We start from the raw sequence: 22,308 nt of genomic DNA, 5'->3' as shown, positions 1-22,308 counted from the left end.
TTTTTTTTTTAAAGATTTTATTTATTCATGAGAAACACAGAGAGAAAGAGAGGCAGAGACACAGGCAGAGGGAGAAGCAGGCTCCATGCAGTGAGCCCAACTTGGGACTCCATCCCAGGTCTCCAGGATCACACCCTGGGCTGAAGGCGGTGCTAAACCGCTGACCCACCCGGGCTCCCCAAAGCTCTGAGTTCTTACGAGAAATTCTGGGGGGTCTTATTTGGCTTGAAGTCCAGATTTTTTCCCCCGTGATACCCAGTGGACATTATGCAGTATCCTGTAATCATATACATTGTTTTCTCAGTAAGTGTGTGAATAATACCTATAAATAATAAATGACCTCATACCAGATCAGGTCAGGTTTTGCTGTTAAATGAGTTAAGAAGAAACAAAACGTATAGCTCTTTTGATTTTGGCATTGAAAGTGAGGAGGAATCATGGACCTGTAACTTATCTTGGTATTTAGGGAACAGCTTCCTTCTTTGTTCTTGTGTTACAAATTGTTTACGTTATTCTTATACCTTAACTCTTCTATTTGAATTTTAGGGTCAGCTTGTTGGATTATTTGGAGAATCCTGTAGGGATTTTCTTTAGGATATGAAGTATTTCATGCTTGCACCTTTTTGTTAGATTTGTACTTAAAGTGTTTTTATGATTTTGTTGCTATATGTGAGTAAAAAATTGTGTCTTCTAATTGTGTTACTAATGTATAGGAAGATACTGGTATTTATGTATTTATTTTATATCTAACCGATTTGTAGAATCCTGTTATTTTTAATAACTGTGAGTGATCCTGGGTTTTCCAGTTAGAAAATCTTAGGTTCAAACATAGAGTTTTATCCTTTTATTGTTAGTCTTTATACCTCTTATTTCTTTTTTTCCATTTGTGTGGCATGGTTTCAGTATTTAGTTTTGAGACATGCAAAATACTGTTAAAATGATGTTTAAAGTGAAATGTGCTGTAGACAGATTTTGAATGCATGAATAAATAGATGACAGGGAGATCTTTCTTATGTGGGGGTAATGAAAAATTTTCTGAGAGGGAGGATTTAATGTGTGATCTTTTCATTACAGATATGGTGTTAGGCATTTCTTCAAGACTGAACAGCTGGAGACCTGTTATTTCTGAGTAGCCTTAAGCAGACTTACAGCCATTGAGAAACCTCACGGAATTTCGTACTTTGCTTTCTGCTTTACAACTTGGCACCGAAGTTCATCTTGCAACCATGTATGGAAGTGCTCGCTCAGTTGGGAAGGTGGAACCAAGCAACCAGAGCCCTGGGCGTTCACCTAGGCTTCCTCGTTCCCCTCGCTTGGGTCATCGTCGAACCAATAGTACAGGAGGGAGTTCTGGAAGCAGTGTTGGTGGTGGCGGTGGAAAAACCCTTTCAATGGAGAATATCCAATCCTTAAATGCTGCTTATGCTACATCTGGACCTATGTATCTAAGTGACCATGAAAATGTGGGTTCAGAAACCCCTAAAAGCACCATGACGCTTGGGCGTTCTGGGGGACGTCTGCCGTATGGTGTCAGGATGACTGCTATGGGCAGTAGCCCCAATATAGCTAGCAGTGGGGTAGCTAGTGACACCATAGCATTTGGAGAGCATCACCTCCCTCCTGTGAGTATGGCATCCACTGTTCCTCACTCTCTTCGTCAGGCAAGAGATAATACAATCATGGATCTGCAGACACAGCTGAAAGAAGTGTTAAGAGAAAATGATCTCTTGCGGAAGGATGTGGAAGTAAAGGAGAGCAAATTAAGTTCTTCAATGAATAGCATCAAGACTTTCTGGAGCCCAGAGCTGAAGAAAGAACGAGCCCTGAGAAAAGATGAAGCTTCCAAAATCACTATTTGGAAGGAACAGTATAGAGTGGTGCAGGAGGAAAACCAGGTTAGTGTTATATGTATGCTTACCTTTTTTGACTGAAATCGTGTGTATGAATGAAATGAGCTATTCTCTTTCTTTTCTTCCTTAGGTTTTCTTCTTCTTGGTTCATTTATCTTTTTCCTATTTATCTGACTATTTTCTGTCCTTTTCTTAACCTTTTTTGCCCGGTGCTGTAGTTTTTTTCTGGTTGCCATGTCTCTTTGCTCGCTGTTCTTGCTTGCTTTCCTGCTTGCATTTCCCTGCTTCTCTTTCTCTTCCTGTCTTTTCTTTAACCCTGTATTACCTTTCTCCAGTTCTCGAGAGAGTATAATTTTGCCATGTGCTCTAAGATGCGTTAACAGAATTACTCAGGCTACATATCTTAAGTGTGAGGGATAGGAATAAGATTTACCATGGTGCTTACTTTGGTACCACATACTAACTTACAGTGGAAGAAAGGCAATTTGGTAGATTGATTGCTTCTAGAAAATAAATGAGGTAACTAGGCATTATACTTAGGGCTTTGCAGTTTGAGAGCTAAATGCTATTTTATTAGATATATGAGACATTTTTTTTTTTTTCCTCTCCCAAGTTATAGTTGATGTTTTGGCCACTGTCATGTCACATTGAGTAACATGACTCCAGAGATGTGAACAAATCCTATTCATGCTTCCAGCAATTAAAAAATACATTTTTAAAGATTTTATTTATTTATTTGAGAGAGATAGCAAGCATGAACACAGGGGAGGGGCAGAGGGAGAGGGAGAAACAGACTCCCCACTGAGCAGGGAGCCGAATGCTGCTAGATCCCAGGACCCTGGGATCATGACCTGAGCTGAAGGCAGATGCTAAACCAACTGAGAACCCAGGCACCCCAGCAACTAAAATCTTAATCATACTTTTTATTTGAGACTTTTACAAATTTTCTTAAACTTACGAGTTTGAATTATTTGCCTCCTTAAAAAATTCTACTCTTAAAGAAAAATTTTAAAGTAGCTACCTTATTAATATTATACTTTGTTTTGGAGTTTGGTTAATAAAAATTATGAAGAAAGTAATAAACTTACTTGGATTTCTTTAGCATTCTTGAATAATGCTAAGAAAGAAGGAGTTAGAAGTGATGTCTTTGGTGAAGTAAATCTAAGATTTGTTGATTGTTTTACCATTCTATTAACTAACACTTAATTCAGGCATTCATGTCTACTGTTTTGGTTACTTGAAGAAGATTGCTAGTTATATTGTTTTGTATGTTAAAGCCCCAGACTTAATTTTCTAGTAGTAAAAATAGCTTCTTTTCTCTGATCATAAAAATAATACTGAAAAACATAGATATGAAATCAAAATTTGCTCTAGATCCTCCCATATATGGTAACTTTGCTATTCCATGGTTAACATTTTGTTGTTTCTCCCTAATGAACATCTCTGTGCATACACACAGATATAATTTATACAAAGGAATATTATAGGTATTATATTGTGATCTTTTTAATTTTTATTTATTTATTTTTATTATCTTTTGTAGCTAACACATCTGCTGTATATTAAAGCCCTATGTCTGAATCATTATTTTAATGCCTATTTACTATTCTCTGAACTACTTAATTTAACATCACAGAGTTAAAAATCTTCAAATTTACTTGATAGTACAATATGAATTAAAAACTAAATATTAGGGATCCCTGGGTGGCGCAGCGGTTTGGCGCCTGCCTTTGGCCCAGGGCTGATCCTGGAGACCCGGGATCGAATCCCACGTCGGGCTCCCAGTGCATGGAGCCTGCTTCTCCCTCTGCCTGTGTCTCAGCGCCTCTCTCTCTCTCTCTGACTATCATAAATAAATAAAAATTAAAAAAAAAAAACAAAAAAAAAACCAAAAACTAAATATTGGAGCACCTGGGTGGGTCAGTTGGTTAAGAATCCAACTCTTGGTTTCAGCTCAGGCTATGATCTAAGGGTTGTGGGATCAGGTCTAGCATGGGTCTCCACACTCAGTGCAGAGTCTGCTTAAGATTGTCTCTCCCTCTCCCTCTGCACCTCCTCTCTCTCAAATAAATAAATCTTTAAAAAAATGCCTAAATGTTTAATTCTTTTGAATCAGAGATTTCAAAATAATTAGAAATTATGATAATTTTCTCTTCTCAGATATATTATAGCCTCATACTACTTTGCATTTACTTTTTAACCAGCAATTAAATATAATCTGTTATTACACAGACTTGGAATGTCTTATTAGTATAGTTAAATCTCTAAGTCTCTTAGAGATTGAAAAAGAAGAAATGTCCTTTAAAAGGTATTCCTTAGGAAGTTTTTGGGATTTAATCTTTAAGACTTTAAAAACAAAAATGTGAAAAGAAAGAGAAAAACTAAAATAGACCCCAGTGTTAGATCTTAAAAGTAAGGACGAGGCTCCTAAATGTTGGTTCTGATACATTTATTTAAAATATAGATTTCCAGGTCTCACTTTATAAATGTTTGGAGATGGAGTCCAGCTTCCCTGGTGGTTCTGAGATAAGCCAATTTTGGGATCTTTAGAATGTGGTACATCTAATTCTTAAACCAGTGTATTGCTCATCTGCCGTAGGGAATTCATGATGATTCTTTGAGCTCAGTTGTGACAGAAGGGAAAACAAAGCACGGTTGGCTCAGCGCTTCTCAACCTTTTTTCTGCCTACTGCACTTCAGGATAGTGACAGACTCCTGTACATAATGATTGTTAACTGTGACAGTGACCCTTGGTAGAAGGAATGTATGTTTAGGAAAAAGTGTTTAAAATCTTAGATATGTTTAAACAAAAAAGCCCATCCCTGGTGATTTTGGTATCTCCTCACCTTGAAATCATGGATGTATAGATAAAATATTCAGATGACATATGACATGGGGTGGGGGAGAGAATGTGTTTTCCTCAGTTCACAGTTTTGTTCTCAGAAGGTGAAGTACAACACCAAAAGTTTATCATTCCTGGATACATTCTGAAAGTTTTTACAATTGGTGTTGAATTGTAAATTTCAAGACAGAAAAAAAGAATTTGCTTTATTTAGTCTTGTGGTAAGGTATCAATGTAGCATAATGTCTTTTTTTTTTTTTTTTTTTTTTTTAGCATAATGTCTTAAAGATTGTATCTGGGGGCACCTGGGTGGCTCAGTGGTTGAGCATCTGCCCTTGGTTCAGGTCATGATCCTGGGGTCCTGGGATCGAGGTTCGCATCAGGCTCCCCACAGTGAGTCTGCTTCTCCTTCTGCCTGTGTCTCTGCCCTCTCTCTCTTTCTGTTTCTCATAAATAAGTAAGTAAGTAAGTAAGTAAGTAAATAAATAAATAAATAAATAAATAAAATCTTTAAAAAAATCATTATGTATCTGTATGTCAAGAATATTAGGTTATTTATTTATTTATTTAAAGATTTTATTTATTTATTCATGAGAGACACAGAGAGAGGCAGAGACACAGGCAGAGGGAGAAGCAGGTTACATGCAGGGAGCCTGATGTGGGACTCGATCCCAAGACCCCAGGATCACTGGGCCGAAGGCCGCGCTAAACTGCTGAGCCACCCAGGCTGCCCAATATTAGGTTTTTTAATTTGTAAAAATCAGATTGATAAATTGGAGTACATACTGATGGTGTTTCAGTGCTCAAATATGAGGTACTTTGTATATGTATTTAGACAGGCATTAACATAGTACGTCGTACTTAAATATTATTCAGTCTCAAATTATTGTTAATAAAAATCAATGGCTGAGCTATAACTTCTTGTGATAAATATTGTGTAAAGATTACACATGAGTAAACAATTCCCTTTAAAGTTTCTACCTTTCAAGAGTATATTGACACTACATTTGTGTGTGTATAAATGTAATATGTATAAATATAAGCTTATATATAATTTAAAGTGGATTTTGGTAGAAGTTGAATTAAGACTACTAGATTTACATTGAATTAGCTGGCCTCTAGTATACCTTTCTCTTTTTTTTTTTTTTTTTTTGTATACCTTTCTGATGATACTGAAAATATGCCTTTCACAAAGATGATTTTTATTATCAAGCAACTTGGAAATGTCCATTTTAACAAGGAAAAAATTACTGATATATGTCTTTATTTTCAAATAATTGAGGCAGCTAATTGTGCCTATATTGCGAAAGCTATATGGATAAAAAGCAATGACAATATCCTTTGTAATTATCAAACTACATTTAAAGGCAAAGTATTTGAATCTTCTGTAAAGAGTGAGGTGAGGAGTCAGCACTGAAGTCCAATGGAAGTGAAATAGTCCACAGGCGTGTGATGCCAAAAAAAACCACATGCACTGAAGGAGGGTGAACACAGCCTTATCTAGATTCCGCCCCTTGCCCTAATTAAGCACCAGTGCTGGCAGGAATATATTCTTCCTGCACCCACTATAATTACCACACAATCCTAAAATTGTGTAACTTTGGTCCAAAAAGCATAGGGTGCAATTTTAAAGTAAAGTGAGACACTGCAATGAGATACTGAGAGGACTGAGAATGCTAATTAATAGATTATAGTGAGCCAACAGTGGGCCCTAATTAAACTCTGCATTCATTATACCCTCCAGAGCCCTCAGAGGTCAGACATTTTCCACTTTACAAAGAAGATTGGTTTAATAGGATTTACAGTAATTAAATAGATTTCCCCATTCCAGTTTGAGACTGGGGATTTAGATGCATTCTAAATGTTTGATCTGATTGGGCCACAGAGGTCTGTTCTAGAATCATATCAAACGTAAAAACACATTTGCTTAGAATTGCCAATGTGTATGGTTCATTATTATAGAGTCCTTTTAAAAAAATTGTTTCTAAAATAAATACCCAGCTGTTTTTATGTCTCAATACTCCTTTTTGTTATTGAACTTTCAAATACTAATGGTTGGAGATATGGAACGATACATGTTTTACCAGGAAAGACCTTTTCTTTTTCTCTTCTTAAATTGAAAATGAGGAAGGTTTTTAGTGTACGGTTTGGTAAGAATAAAAGTCCAGCTGTGAGCTTGTTTGAATTGCAAAGCTATGGCTTTGGATGATTTCTGTTTTATTTTATTCTAACCAACACTTAACAAGATACTGTCATACTTTTTTTTTTTTTTTTTTGATATATGCTTTGTTATATTTTTATATGTTGAGTTTAGTTGGAAGCTTAATTTAAACAATAACAGTTCTAAAGCACTTTCATTGGGATTTTGTGTGGTCAAAATCCAGTATTGTAGTGTGGCAAGTGAGTTTAATGTTTTGTGTATTTTTTTGTTTTTAGAGTCTGATTTTATTCAGGATTTTGGAGCATTTTTTTTTTTAAAGATTTTATTTATTTATTCATGAAAGACACACACACACACAGAGGCAGAGACACAGTCAGAGGGAGAAGCAGGCTTCATGCAGAGAGCCCGATGTGGGACTCCATCCCAGGACTCCAGGACCACACCCTGAGCTGAAGGCAGGCACTAAACCGCTGAGCCATCTAGGGATCCCCTTATTCAGGATTTTGATTTTTGAATTTTGATTTTGTTTAGGGATCAAGAGAATTTCCAAGTTCAGAAATAAAAAAAGATAAATTTATAAAAATCTTTGTCATTTGTTCTGTTAGGACACTGGTGGCTATTAACATTTTTACAGTTTTAGGTTGTATCTTCATTTGTCATATGGTGAAAGCTATCATTCTTTGAATTTAAGTAAGCTTTATCATGAGGTTGCTAATTGTTTTACTGTTATTTAAGTCTGATATTAAAATCTGGAATCTATGTCTTGGACTGTTTTAACTTTTCTTTTTGATAATTCTGTTTTAACATAGAAATAATAGATTATGAATAATAAAGCAGAGTATGGTAGATAAATCAATATCCTAATTTATTTTACAGATAGATGTGATCTTTTTAGGTGTTTCAGAAATGGGATGTGTTAAAGGAACTATCAGAATGTCCTGAGAAATATAAAGTCAGATCTAAAATAGATATGTTCCTTTTGGTGAGTTAACAATCATTTTGAGAAGGAAATTTGTTCATGTTTGTCTTCTACAAATTTAAGCTACCTATCCATTGGACTTTGTCACATACAGAGGTAATGTAGGTGGGTATGAGAAATTGGCTGCTTGTAGAGTTGGTAAATTTGCTTCAGTTGGAATGTAGTGGAATGCTATGAAAAATTATTCATTGAATCTAATAAAAAATGTGCAAATATCTGACAGGGCTTATTTGTGAGGAAATAAGGATTTGCCAGAGGATTGCAGCTTCTTCCCTCCACTCTCCCTTCTTGCATTTCACACTGTAGTCTAGTGTGTGATTTCATCTCAGTGACAGAATAGTTTTTAGAGATTTGCTAATTTACAGCAGCTTTGCAGATAGTAGCTTAAATATGAGTTGGGAAACCCAGTTTTTATTTTATTGTGCAAGGAAACCAGAAAATGAACTTAGTTTTTGGTTCTATTAAGGGAGGACAGAGTTGCATTTCACTTTTTAAAATCGTATGCTCCTAGAACTTGACATCATGTTATGGGTGCCCAGGGAGGGAGGGGGTGGCTAGAAACCATGCTTCATAAGGAGTGGTTGAGGGAACTAAAGAGGAGACTTGTGACATTTTAGTTATACTCTGTATTTGATGGGCAGCCATATAGAAGGAAGTTTTTTTTTCTTTTTCATTATTTTTTTTGGGGAAAGGCCAATGCTAGAAAAATGAGTGCAGAAAATAGGGTTACAGATTTTGGCTCCATGGAGGAAATATACTGTATTTTCTAACAAAGCTATATCCATTTGATGAAAGAGTCAGTTCCAGAAAGTAATGCTTGATCATCACTAGAATTGGTTACGGGGAGGCCAGAATGCCTCTGGTATGGGTGTTCTAAATCTTTTAGCTTTTCAGAATGTTGGAAATGGTGTGGAGTAAAGTGGAACTTTTGTAGAGAACCATTTGGGGAGTTGTCCCCCCCTTCCACTCCCTTTTTCCCTGCCCTCCCTTGCTTCCTCTCTCTCTTCTTGACAGCTTTATCTAGATATAATTCAGTTCATCCTTTAAGAGTAATTTTTTATTTCTTAGTCTGGAATTTATTTGAAGAAGAATTTGAATAGTAGGAAGTTGCCCTAGGGATTTCTTGAACAAGGAAATGAATGACATAATAAAAAATACTATTTAGGAACAGCTTTTTTTTTTTTTATTTTTTTATTTTTTTTTTAAAGATTTTATTTATTTATTCATGAGAGACACAGAGATAGAGAGAGGCAGAGACACAGGCAGAGGGAGAAGCAGGCTCCATGCAGGGAGCCCGACGTGGGACTCGATCCCGGGACTCCTGGATCACGCCCTGGGCCGAAGGCAGGTGCCAAACCACTGAGCCACCCAGGCATCCCAGGAACAGCTTTTATTGCTCTCAGCAGAATGGGTCGAGCAAGGAAGGGGGGAAAGCAATTGACTTTGTGTCAATTGGAAGAAGAAGGCTTGGGTTAATGTGGGTAATAGGAATGAAGAGGATGGTGCACAATCATGAGATATTTTCAAAGAAATATTTGAATATAGACTATGATATCAAGAGAGAATACTGTGATGAACCATGGTAATGAGATAGGGGAAATGTTTTGGTCATTGATGGAGAGTGGAAGTGGAACTAGAATGCATAAGTATTGGAAATAAGAGACTAATGATTGTGACCTTAGTAACATGCACATAGATGTATGCTTGTTAACGTTGGTAAATTCACAGGTCTAGTTAGTTCAGTATCCCACCTACATGTCTCTGCTTATGGGAGTAAGGACTGGAGAAGGAGAGAGAAGCCATTAAATGGTACATGTTTTGTGTGTATTTTCTCACCTGTTTTTGTGTTTTAGCCATCTTTGTTGTGGTATATATCTTTTTTTTTTTTTTAATTTATTTATTTATTTATGATAGTCACACACACAGAGAGAGAGAGAGGCAGAGACACAGGCAGAGGGAGAAGCAGGCTCCATGCACCGGGATCCCGACGTGGGATTTGATCCTGGTCTCCAGGATCACGCCCTGGGCCAAAGGCAGGCGCCAAACCGCTGCGCCACTCAGGGATCCCTCTTTTTTTTTTTTTTTTTTAAGATCTTATTTATTTATTCATGAGAGACAGAGAGAGAGAGAGAGAGGCAGAGACATAGGCAGAGGGAGAAGCAGGCTCCATGCAGGAAGCCCAATGTGGGACTCGATCCCAGGACTCCAGGATCACGCTCTGAGCAAAAGGCAGGTGCTAAACCACTGAGCTGCTGTTGTGGTATACATCTTTGAAGTCAGACAGCTTGAGTCTCTCAATTCCTGAAAGTCACTATTCATTAAAAAAGGGTAATAATGGTTTATATTTTTGTGATAAATGAACTTTGATAATAGATGTCTTTTGTTTTATTTTAGTTAACAAGTTCATTGAAGATCATCATGTACCTTTGCATGATGAATTTGGAGTGAATTTGTCAAAAACACATTGCAGAAAATGTGCTTTCAGTAAGGAAATGATTAGCTTTGTATTAAAAATGTTCTGTTCTTCCTTATGGACAAGATTAGAAGTACTTTTTTGAGCTGTATTTTTCTTTTTCTCTGTTGCCATATGTATCTCTCAAAATACTAGTTTTTCTTCCTGGAGTTTGGAAGTTTTTAACACAGATCTGTTCCTTTATTTTTTTTCATATTATTATCAATAATGCTTATTGGAACTACATCCCTTTCTCTTTGTTCTGGCAGTCTTTCCTATCTGATAAGCTCATGGTAAATTCTGTTACATTTTGACAATTGATGGAGAATAGTGGGGGCATCCCTGGGTGGCTCAGCGGTTTGGCGCCTGCCTTTGGTCCAGGGTGTGATCCTGGAGTCCCGGGATCACGTTCCCACATCAGGCTCCATGCATGGAGCCTGCTTCTCCCTCTGCCTGTGTCTCTGCCTCTCTCTCTCAGTCTGTGTCTCTCATGAATAAATAAATAAAATATTAAAAAAAAAAGAGAGAATAATGGGTTGAAGTGATACCTGTGTAGCTTCATTTTATCTGTGGAGACCTTGTGGGCTGAGAAGGTGAGAAATAGTTCAACTTCGATGGCATACTGTACCATCCTTTAACAGTGTGGTGGCTTATATACTTCCAGAGATTGTGATACTCAGAGACCTATTTTACTTTGAAATCACCCTGGGATAACTCTTCTAGTCTTTGGTGAGCCCTCAGGCACTTGTGTGATTCCCTTTAGCAGCAATTCTCAGTTTTTTTTGCCTTAGGATGTTGTACACTTGTAAAAATTGTTGATCCCAAAGCAGCTTTTGTTTATGTGGGCTTCAATATTTGTTATATTAGAGGCTAAAATAAAAATTTAAAACAATTTATTAATATATTTAATAATAAACCCATTAAATATTAACAAAAATAACATTTTAAATGGAAAATAGTTTTAAGTCTCATGTCTGGCTTAATAGAAGACAGCTGATTATCATAATTGCTGCTTTCAATGATCTATTGCAGTTTTTTGTTTTGGATGAAATATTTGAAGAAAATCAGGCCTCAAGTAAATATGTAGTTGCAAAAAGCAGGAGTGTTTTTTTTTAAGCTTTTTTTTTTTTTTTTTAAGATTTTATTTATTTATTCATGAGAGACAGAGAGAGAGAGAGAGGCAGAGACATAGGCAAAGGGAGAAGCAAGCTCCATGAAGGGAGCCCGATGTGGGACTTGATCCCGGGACTCCAGCATCATGCCCTGGGCCCAAGGCAGGTGCTAAACCACTGAGCCACCCAGGTATCCCCAAAGCAGGAGTGTTTTAAAAGCCTCTTTAGATAATCAATCATGGATATATTTTGAAACCATACCCAGATTTTTTTTTGACATTTCATTGAGGTATGTTTTATATGCTATAAGACTCATTGATGAACTGTACATACAGTTCAATGATTTGTTTTTTTTAGTAAATTTACTGAGGTGTGCAATCATAACCATAATATTTTTAGAACATTTTAATTAGCAAATGGTAGATTCAATGTGGAATCTGAAATATTACCAATGAGTTTTCCATAATTTTTTACATTAAAATGAATTGGTCTGTCTTGTACTTTGAGCAGATCTTTTACATGTAGAGGATGTACATGAATACATATGCTTTCTCCAACGTTTGTAACATTGTGTATTGGTCTTTTGGAAAGTATTTTGGTTGGTTGAAGTATGCATATCTTCCAAATGTTGCCGTATTTCATTAGACAAATTTTTAAAATTTGCATTCATTAATATTAATTCATAGCTCATCAGAAAAGTCTTTTAAGTTTTGGTAGTCTATCAAGCTCACCAGATAGGAGATACAGATTTTCCAAAATTCTGATTTTTTTTTCCTTGAAAATACAAGTTTTATCATTGGCAGGAAGTATTGTCTGTTATGGTTTTTGAAGTAACATGTTTTGTTAATTTTTGAGAAAAATGTAGTTATACATGAATTTGAGTAATCATAGGTTATCAGTTCAATCTTTTAAATTAAAATGAGATAATCATTGAGATAATCATTGAATTTCAATATGCAGCAAAAGTGTTTTATGCCTCTTTGAAAATGTTGCTTGAGCAGAGACCTGAGTGATGTGACTAGGGTAATATATTCCAGGCAGAAGGGACTAACAGTCCAAAATCCTTAGGATCTTTTGACTATGATAAGACGTTGTCACTAAGGGTCTTAACTAGATTATTCTTTAGCTAATAATGTTCCTCTTCTCCTGTCTATTTGGTATTATAATAAGATGTTATAGTCTTTGACATCAACAAGGCTTTTGCTTCTTTACCGTGATTTAGGAGGGTATACTATTTCTTCAGTAATGGGAAAACACTGGCTTAAACCTAATAGGCCAAAATTTAGCCCAATGTTAAATAAAAGGAGAAAGCTTCACTGTTGTAGAAAGCCAAAACAGTACTTTTATTTTCTAAGATCTTATTTATTTATTTATAGGCAGCACTAGTGGAGGGAGGGGCAGTTATAGAGAGGGAGAATCTCAAGCAAACTCCATGGTGAGTGTGGAGTCCAAGGCGGAACTTGATCTCATGATCTTGAGGTCACAACCTGAGCTGAAATCCAGAGTCAGACACTCAACCGACTGAGCCACCCAGATGCCCCAAAAGTATTTTTTTAAAGTTTTGGAGTGAGATTATCTATGCACATTGAATAAAAAATCCTGCTTTGAGGTCTATTGATAATGTTTTTTTTTCTTTTTTGATAATGTTTTTTGATTGTGTATCAGATATCAGATATTAACTGATTAGAGAGGCCACCCTTTTCCTGGCAAGCTATGAAAGGGTTCATCTATTATTAATTACTAGCTTTAATGTTTATTATTTATTATTTATTATTTATTTTTGATAACAAATATTGAGTACCTTCTTTTAATCATTATTTTTTTCTGGTGAACTGCCCTAAGTAGAAATAAAGCTGAAAACAATGTGAAAACGTTACAAGGTAGTAACTTGTATCCTTGAGTTTTTGGACTCCTGAATTAACATTAAAATTAAAGTAATTTTAGTGATTTAGAGAATATGTGCAAAGAATACATACATTTTCTCTTGGATTTTTTGAACAGTCTTATTTTGTAGGGCAAAATGGATATGGAGATACTAGACTCCTATAAATATATAATAACCCTTAGAAAAGGCATCAGTGAAAGCAAGAGCAACAATGTGAAAAGACCAAAAGAACCAGTACTTTTTTTTCTTGTTTGTTGATAGCATGTATTTCTGTCCTAGAGTTTCCTTGGGAGGCTTTTAAATAGCCAGTAGTTACAGTTGTCTAACTAGTATTCTTATTGAGTGTTTTGTAGTAAGAATTCCACTTTGTCTCGTCAATTACTCAGTTTTTACTGTGAAGAAATTAAAAAAAAGAAAGGATATATTGATCTATTTTGATTGCTTTTGTGTTCTCACTAATACTTAATTTTGTTCTCCCACTCTCTGGGAGCTGTTTAAAATAACCATATCCATAGCCCTAAAAGAAGGAGGACTTAAATTTTTCAAGAATCATATGCTCTAAAAATATCTTTTTTTTTTTTTTTTTAAACCAGCAAAAGAAGGGTTTATTTGGGAATAGCAGAGAATTGCAATCTGGGACTGGCAGGGTATGGCAAAAACCATAGACAAGTCCCCCAAATTATCTCATTAGCAGTGCTTGAGCACTATAATTCATTGCCTTGAAAAAGAAGAGAGCAAATCATCTAGAATATCTTGACATTAGGAATCTATATTATCATTGCTTAACTATTAGAAAGCATGGTAAAATTCTGAAAGAGAGAGCTCAGTTTTAAAGACTAAGAATATTGGCAGGGAATGCATATTAATCAGTCTCATGGAAAATTTTATGTAACTTTTATGCAGTTAAATATATTTTTAAAACATTTTAATTCTGATGTATTTAACATACAATGTTATATTAGTTTCAGGTGTGCAATATAGTGAACCAACAGTTCCACATATTACTCAGTGCTTGTCAAGATAAATGTACTCTATCCTCTTCACCTAGTTCACCTGTCCCCCCACCCATCTTCCCTCTGGTAAACCATCAGTTCTCTGTAAAGAGTCTGTTTCTTGGCTCCTCTCTCTTTCCTCCTCTCTCTCCTTACTCTCTCTTTCTTTTTAAAAGAGAAAGAGGGGATCCCTGGGTGGCTCAGTGATTTAGCGCCTGCCTTTGGCCCAGGGCATGATCCTGGAGTCCCGGGATCGAGTCCCACATCAGGCTTTCTGCGTGGAGCCTGCTTCTCCCTCTGCCTGTGTCTCTGCCTCTCTCTCTCTCCGTGTCTCTCATGAATGAATAAATAAAATCTTTAATAAAAAATAAAAGAAAAAAAGTGTGTGTGTGTGTCATTGCTGTTGTTGGTCTGAGATAATCGTATTAAAATGAAAGCAAAACTGCTTTATTATCTGTTCACAGATAAATATTTGTTTAAGTATGGTATTTAAAAAATGTTCTTACATTGTTGCATCATGTGTGTTTACATTATAAACTTATTGGGAGCAAAGTGAAGGGATAGTTGTATAGGACTGAAAATCTGAGATATTGGAAGAATATATTCAGAAAAATTCTTAATTTTGATTATCTTTCATAGATTTGATAACCTGAATAATTAGTAAATTATTCTTGCCACGTAGCTCTTCTTAATGGACACAGGAATGTAATAATAGGTGCAAGATTCTTAGGAGAGAAGCGTGCCTTAATGAGTACTTCTAGTCTTTTCCTGTAATTTCCTGGGGTACATTTCTTTTTTTTTTTTTTTTGTATTTTTTTTATTGGAGTTTGATTTGCCAACATATAGCACCCAGCGCTCATCCTGTCAAGTGCCCCCCATCACCCAGTCACCCCATTCCCCCCGCCCACCTCCCCTTTCACTATTCCTTGTTCATTTCCCAGAGTTAGGAGTCTCTCATGTTCTGTCACCCTCTCTGATATTTCCATCATTTTCTCTCCTTTCCTGGAGTACATTTCTTGGTTCTCTATGAAAGCATGTTATCCATGCTGCAGAGCATTTTCAACAGATGAAACAAATAAAAGAAAATCTATGTATATGATGGCAGATAAATTCCAGATTTTCTCGGTATATCTGATGACAGGTACTAATTTTCAAGGTGAAGTGCATTGTTTCTCATTTATTGGGAAGTTGTGCTAACAATATTGGTTGCTAGAAGAGCTTAGAGGCAGAAGGTATTTTTTGGATTTCGGGTAGAGAGTGCTTAGGGTTGCTAGTTAACTTGCAATGTTTAGGATGGCCCTGAGTATTTAAAGGTTCTCCCATGTTCCATGATTTTCACATGTCTTGCTGGAAATTTGTGTAGGTAAGATATCTGTGTATAAGATCCTAACTACGTAAATATGCATAAGTACAATAGCATTTTTTGAATGGCTTCAATATATGCTGAGTTTTGTAGCAGTGGGAATGCTGTGTAAATTGATGGAAGATTGGATTTTGTTTAGAGCCTTACCAAGTCACTTTAATAGCAGCATTGCTTATTGGATGCAACCCATTTATTCAGCCCCTATCTGGGAGTGCATGTGTCTTTGGGTGTAGCTGTGCCATAGCATTTACATATGCACACACACATATATTTAGCATATTCACACACATTTTATTACATAATCTTCTTTTTAAAAAAATAGACCATTACAGTAGGTTTTTGATTACATCTGAGGGTAGGCTTATTATCTGTGAACTTCATTTCAGAATAGTAAAGGGCACATTACAAAATATTTGTTATAAAAAGGGGAGGGGTGGTTTTGAGTCTGATGAGTTTGAAATCACTGACGTAGTGGATACTGAATTTTTTTTTAAAAGGGAGACTTGGGTTCTCGTTTTGGTCCTGGCCTTGCTAATCAGTAACAGGTGTGTGATCATGAGCACATTGTTCAATCTTTGAACCCAGGCTTTTCATCTATAAAACCCAGAATGTTGGACAAGGTGGTCTTTGGAGATTCCTTCTAAAATGATCTGATTTGGAACACTTGGGTGGCTCAGCAGTTACCTGGGTGGCTCAGCGGTTGAGTGTCTGTCTGCCTTTGGCTAAGGGCGTGATACTGGAGTCCCAGGATTGAGTCCCATATCAGGCTCCTTGTGTGGAGCCTGTTTCTCCCTCTACCTGTGTCTCTGCCCCTCCCCCGCCATGAATAAATAAATAAAATCTTAAAAAAAATGATCTGATTTTAGTTTTGTCAGTTATTCTAATGGAGTTCTCTAGTCTCTTCACCTTGATTATAATGCCCTAATTACTGATTCATATAATCAAGTTAGCACTTCTAGGAATGAGAAATTCTTGACTGTTGTTCTTTCTAAGGTAGATAGCACAAAATCTTTAGTGTATGTGCTGCCGAAGTGAGCACAGACAGCACAAAATCGATGTTTGTATATAAAGAGCAGAGAGCTTTCATGTGAGTTTTGTCACTTGTCAATTTGGGAAGATGCTGTTATTTATGGTTGTTGTGATAGTAAATGAAATTAAAGGAGATCATAGGCATAAAATTATGGACAAGGCTACTTGACATAATAGGTATGCACTACAAGATGTTAATTGAGTCAAATATTTCGTAAATGCAGATAATATTGTATAACATTTTTTGAAGTATGCAATGTACCTTGTAATCTGCTCTGAGAAGGAAAACAGGAGCATGGGATCTATATAGTTTTTCTGGAAAGTGGGTCACAGTGGATAATAAGTTTCATTTGGATAACTAATCACTACCAGTGTAGCCTTAATATTCCTGAAGGAGTTACCAGGAACTTTGAGTAGTGTAATTAGCTCTCAGAATTTTCAGTTACAGTCATATCCATTATTTAACATTTATATTTCCACAATGACTCATCCATGAATTATAGAGTGCTTTCCCAAAAGGAATGTAATATTGCTGGAAATAATTTTTTCACTGCTCTATTTTCTTTCTGTGGCAAGGAGTTCCTGGCTGGTTAGTTGGACCTAAAACTCTCCGCAAATAATTTAAACTATGTACCTTTGTATGAAGAAGCCTTAACCTTCACAAGGCAGTGGAGATTTCTTAAAAACAGGCAACACAGAATGCTTACTTCTTCATTATGTTTATTTTAAACTATTAATTTCTGTGCTTTATGTGTTTTTTTAAGCTGAAATATTACATAAGTAAATGTCACTAAAAAGGATGCTTTGCTCACATTATTTACTCCACTGAGCTTCAAAATGTAGCATTAAATTGTTTTGCAGGGGCTGGGAATGATTAGGGTGGTTGGAGGAGTGTTAGTGAAGGGTAGGGCCATAGTAAAGGTTGATTTTTGACTTGTGGTTCACTTTACCTTCATATTTGGGAAGTTGCTTTCTGTGTGTTTTTTTTTGTTTTTTTTTTTTAATTTTAGGTAAATGCATAGGCAGGAAATGTAATGCAGATAAAACAGCCAGTGCTTTCTGTAGAGGCAATTGAATTTGTCCGGGTGTTTACTTGTTTGTGAATTTTTCCATGTGTGGTTTTTGCCTGCTCTGTAGTTGCTGTTCGTAGTAGGGAGATAAGAGTCAGTGTTGGAAGAATTACAGTTTTGGTGGTTTTTCTTCCTCTTACCCATTCCATTCATAATTTGACGCTAATAAGTTTGAATAAATGTTTATTATAAGAGTTATCTGGAATTTAAACCTAAGTCTTAACTGCCCGGGTTAAGGGGCACGTCACAGTCCTTGACAGCTACTGCCACCTCTTTTTCTTGTGACAGATGGCTACCCCTCCTGGTTGTAATCAACTGATTTTTTTCAAAGAATGAATACCATGTGTTCTCCATTTTGGCTGTGATTGTCTTCTGCCCACTCATTGGCTTCAGAGGAATTTGAAATTGGATGTACTTGCTGCTGGTATTTATGGCAGGAAGTTAATACAACCGCGACTCTCTTTGCCAGGTGTTCATTTATTAGAAGAATTGTAGCTTCCTAAAATTAAACATTATTTCTTTGTCATACCAAGAGTAAAGTCGGAAAAAACAGTAAAGTGAATTTGATTACTTTTTTTTCGAATATGCTTTTTACTTGATGATACATAGTAAATATTTTTTGGTGGCATATTTATTACAAAAATAGGTTTTTAAACCTGAATTTCACATACTCAAAGATTTATGGTGTATGAGATTGCTGTCTGTACAAGATACTGAATAGATTTAATTTACTGAGTATAGTAAATATAATCTTGAAAGGGATTTATATCATAGAGACTCCAAAAACAATTGAAATTGTTTGTGGTGTATGGTATTGAAATATGAAAGCATATTCAAATATAGGTGAATATGCTTTGTGGTACATGTGGGCACTAGTATCTGTTCATTTTAACTTTCTTGCTCAGTATCTTCTTTATTGGTGGATATAAATGATATCATTGTAGGCACTGAAGAAAGTTGTAAGTCTAAATCTGAACTAGTTTAGTTCTGTAAAAATTCTATTCATATTTGGATGTATGGTGTTTGCCTTTAAAACTAGATTAAACAAATAGATTAAATAAATAGAAGGTATTTCTTGACAAAAAAGAACTACAAACAAATACTTGCATATTACTCTTATTAGTGTTGGAATATGGGATTTCTCTCCTCTGAAGTCACTATTCTCTCAAGAGTCTCCTGTATTTGGCTAAGTGCATCTAGCGTAGTAATGGTAAAAGTATTGCCCACCCATGGCCGACAGCATCTAAATCTATCTTGTTAATCTTTTCTAGCTCAGTGGTTTTCAATCTTGGTTGTGTGTTAGTATTACCTGAGGAGCTTATAAAAAAAGAAAAAGATGCCTACTCTTCCTCATCCAATTTAATTTCTGATTTAATTGGGGCTGGAGTGTGGCCGCCATGTGGAGATTTTTAAAAGTTCCCTGGATAATTCCAGTGTTTGGTTAAGATTGAGGAACTCTTGGGATGCCTAGGTGGCTCAGCGGTTGAGTGTCTGCCTTTGGCTCAGGGCGTGATCCTGGAGTCCCAGGATCGAGTCCCACATCGGGCTTCCAGAAAGGAGCCTGCCTCTCCTTCTGTGTCTCTGCCTCTCTTTCTCTGTGTCTCTCATGAATAAATAAATAAAATCTTTTTTTTTTTTTTTTAAAGATTGAGAAACTGGTTACTATTAACGGGTAAGAGTCAGTACTTGAACTGAAATCTATTTTTCAATCCTCTGTCTAGTGAGGTGGTTTATAAACATGGCATAATCTATGAACATTTAAAAACAATTTTCAATTTGAAGGGGTACAGAGAATGTTTGTTGTTGGAAATTGAGAGTACAAATATAACCTGAGGATGATTAACTGGTGCCAATATTTTGTGATATTTTAAAAGAATTAGCTTCACAGGATAGTTGGAAAGGTGAATGAGCGTGGAACAAAAGGTGGTCATATAGGAGTGGGAATACTCAGAGCAAGCATGGGGCTCTTGTAAGGAAGATGAGAAGGGTGAAAAGGAGTAAAGTAAGAATGAGCTCTGGCTTCTGGAGACTTGTAATTAGGGAGGATGGACTGAGAAGACAGGATGGAATCTAAGTCTTGAAGTAGGAAGTAGAAACTGTACTTCTTTCTCACTAGGCAGGTGTAGCTGGGGCTCACCCTTCTAAGAAACCAGGAAGTGATGCTAGTGAAATAAATGGAATGAAAGGGCTCTTTTTTTACATCCAGACTTGTTCTCTGCCCTGTGGCAAAAGGCCGAACAACCTATTATTGGAGCATTTCTCAAGCTTTCGTGAATAAGAATCACCTTAACATTTATAGGTGCTGCTTCCAGCCTTCATGGTTTAGGACTGCTGGGGTAGGGCTCAAAATCTGTATTTTTATTAAGCACCTTGGTCAGAGTTACCAGATGTTTTTGTTTGTTTACTGTTGTCTTCACAATGTTTGCCTTATTTCTTGTACTGTTCGTAATTATTTAAAAAAAAATTTAAAAATTGACATTAAAAAATGGAATCTTACTAGAAGTCCTTACTGACATCCATGGAAAACATATCTCTTGCAATTAACAAAAAACTGTATAAGAGAATACATAGCTATTTAAAAAGGTTTCATATATGTATATTATCACTGAAGATTATCTTGAATATAATTTTGATTATCTCTCTAGTGATTCTGATACAGTAGTTTTCTCATTATACTCGGAAATATAGCAAATAGAGACAAGAACTTTCATTTAGACTGAGTGGTTTTCAGCTCTGATTGCACACTAAAGTTGCCCAGGGTGCTTTTAAGATACTTTTGGCCGGTCCCCGTCCCCCCAAAATCTGATTTAATTGGTATGGGATAGGAACTGGTCATCAGTTTTTAAAAACATTCCCTTAGGTAATTGTAATATATATTTTGGGCTGAGAATTTAGAGATTAAAAAAATACAATGTAAATAGACTAAGAAGTAAATTCATGAGTGCTAAATATATCTGGGTAGAATTAGAAAAATAAGGAAGACAGTGGCCACGTAGGGGTCTGTCAGGAAGGAGGTCAAAGAAGGTAAAGCACCAACACTCTTTTTTTTTTTTTTTTTTAAATTTTTATTTATTTATGATAGTCACAGAGAGAGAGAGAGGCAGAGACACAGGCAGAGGGAGAAGCAGGCTCCATGCACCGGGAGCCTGATATGGGATTCGATCCCGGGTCTCCAGGATCGCGCCCTGGGCCAAAGGCAGGCGCCAAACCGCTGCGCCACCCAGGGATCCCAGCACCAACACTCTTTATCCTTATTATCTCCTCTGCCTCAACCTGCTTCTCCTGTTTTTTCTTCTTGAAGAATGATTAAGATTTTTTAATCTAGTCAGGTAGTCAAACTTGAGTATGCATCAGAATACATGGGGAGGGTTTGTTAAAGCACAAATTGTTGGGACTTACCCTCATAATTTCTAATTGAGTAGGCTGGGTTGAGGACCAAGATTTTTGTACCAACAGTTTCCCAGGTGATACTTATATTGCTGATCCATCTGGTCTAGAAACCTAGAACATTAAACTTAGATTTATTTTTTTCTCTAAATATCCAGAAAACTTAAAAAATGATAAACATAAACCCTTGTTTCCATTACCTAGAATTACCAATGTTAATGTGTGGAGAAATATTCATTATGAATTCATATTCACGTTTTGGTCGTTTTAGGAAATAGGTATCCTATTTCACACTTTTGAGTACAAGGAATAAAACATGTTAACTTTTCTGGGTTTAAGATCAGTGATCTTTAGGTTAAACTATATTTTTCCATTTAAATAATTTCTTATTCAAATAGTTCACAGAATTAATAAGCTGTATTTATTTACACGCTAGAAACTTGGGAGGAGAAAGAGTAAGCTGTTATGTGTGGTGGTATAAACAGTTTGACAGTGTGGTGAAAACATAGGAACTTAGAACCTGAAGGAATAACTACATCATTTGTTCGGTTTTAAAACAGCATGTTCTCCCTGTGGATAACTGACATTCTGTACAAACATATGGGTTGAGGGGGTAAGAGTACTGACGGATATAATTTATTTAATTAACACTGAATTCATAATCAGTGCCATCAACTTGATTCTGCAACAGTTGAGGTAGTTTTGATTGCCTAGCTTTTTGTCATGCTTTAAATAGTTGCTTCATTTTAGTACAGATCTCTCCAGCCAATTTAGTTTTGGAGATAGGCATGATGCTATTTTTATATTCTTCTGAAGGACATTATTAATCACTTCTATGTATTTTTAAAAAAATCTTGGAGCTGATGTCAGGATTCCCTGAACTCGCTAGACTCTGAATTTTCCTCACCATTTAAAAAATTTAAATTTAAAATTAAACTTTTTTAGGGGGGTTGGTAGGGGCAGAGGGAGAGAGAGTGCCAAAACCAAGAGTCAGACGCTTAAACCAACTGACCCACCCAGGTGCCTCTCACCACTTTTTGAAGTGAAGATTTTATGATGCATGGCTTTATAAAGTATGGACTTACTGTCTGATGAAAATCCTTGTATTGCTTCAGTTTGTCTTCCTCTTTCCATCCTTTTCTTCTTCCTTTCCTCTCATCCATGCATCTGTCTCTCCATTCATTCT

The 22,308-nt window shown here is 36.1% G+C and overlaps 1 protein-coding gene across 22 annotated transcripts in view; it reads left to right on the top strand.

Annotated features, from left to right (window-relative positions):
* ERC1 (ELKS/RAB6-interacting/CAST family member 1) overlaps positions 1-22,308 on the top strand; it is a 539,792-nt gene that overhangs the window by 33,222 nt on the left and 484,262 nt on the right. For all 22 annotated transcript variants that reach the window (XR_005379702.1, XR_005379703.1, XR_005379704.1 and 19 more), the window contains exon 2: positions 1,075-1,895. Coding sequence is in view for 19 of the 22 variants with exons in the window: in XM_038576363.1 (XP_038432291.1) it covers positions 1,227-1,895 (669 nt within the window). In the remaining 3 variants the exon portion in view is untranslated. The remainder of the gene's footprint in view (positions 1-1,074; positions 1,896-22,308) is intronic.

This window comes from Canis lupus, chromosome 27 (assembly GCF_011100685.1).
Source record: "Canis lupus familiaris isolate Mischka breed German Shepherd chromosome 27, alternate assembly UU_Cfam_GSD_1.0, whole genome shotgun sequence".
Classification (NCBI taxonomy): domain Eukaryota; kingdom Metazoa; phylum Chordata; class Mammalia; order Carnivora; family Canidae; genus Canis; species Canis lupus.
Note: the sequence above shows the minus strand (reverse complement) of the source record. Positions and strands in the feature narration are given on the sequence as shown.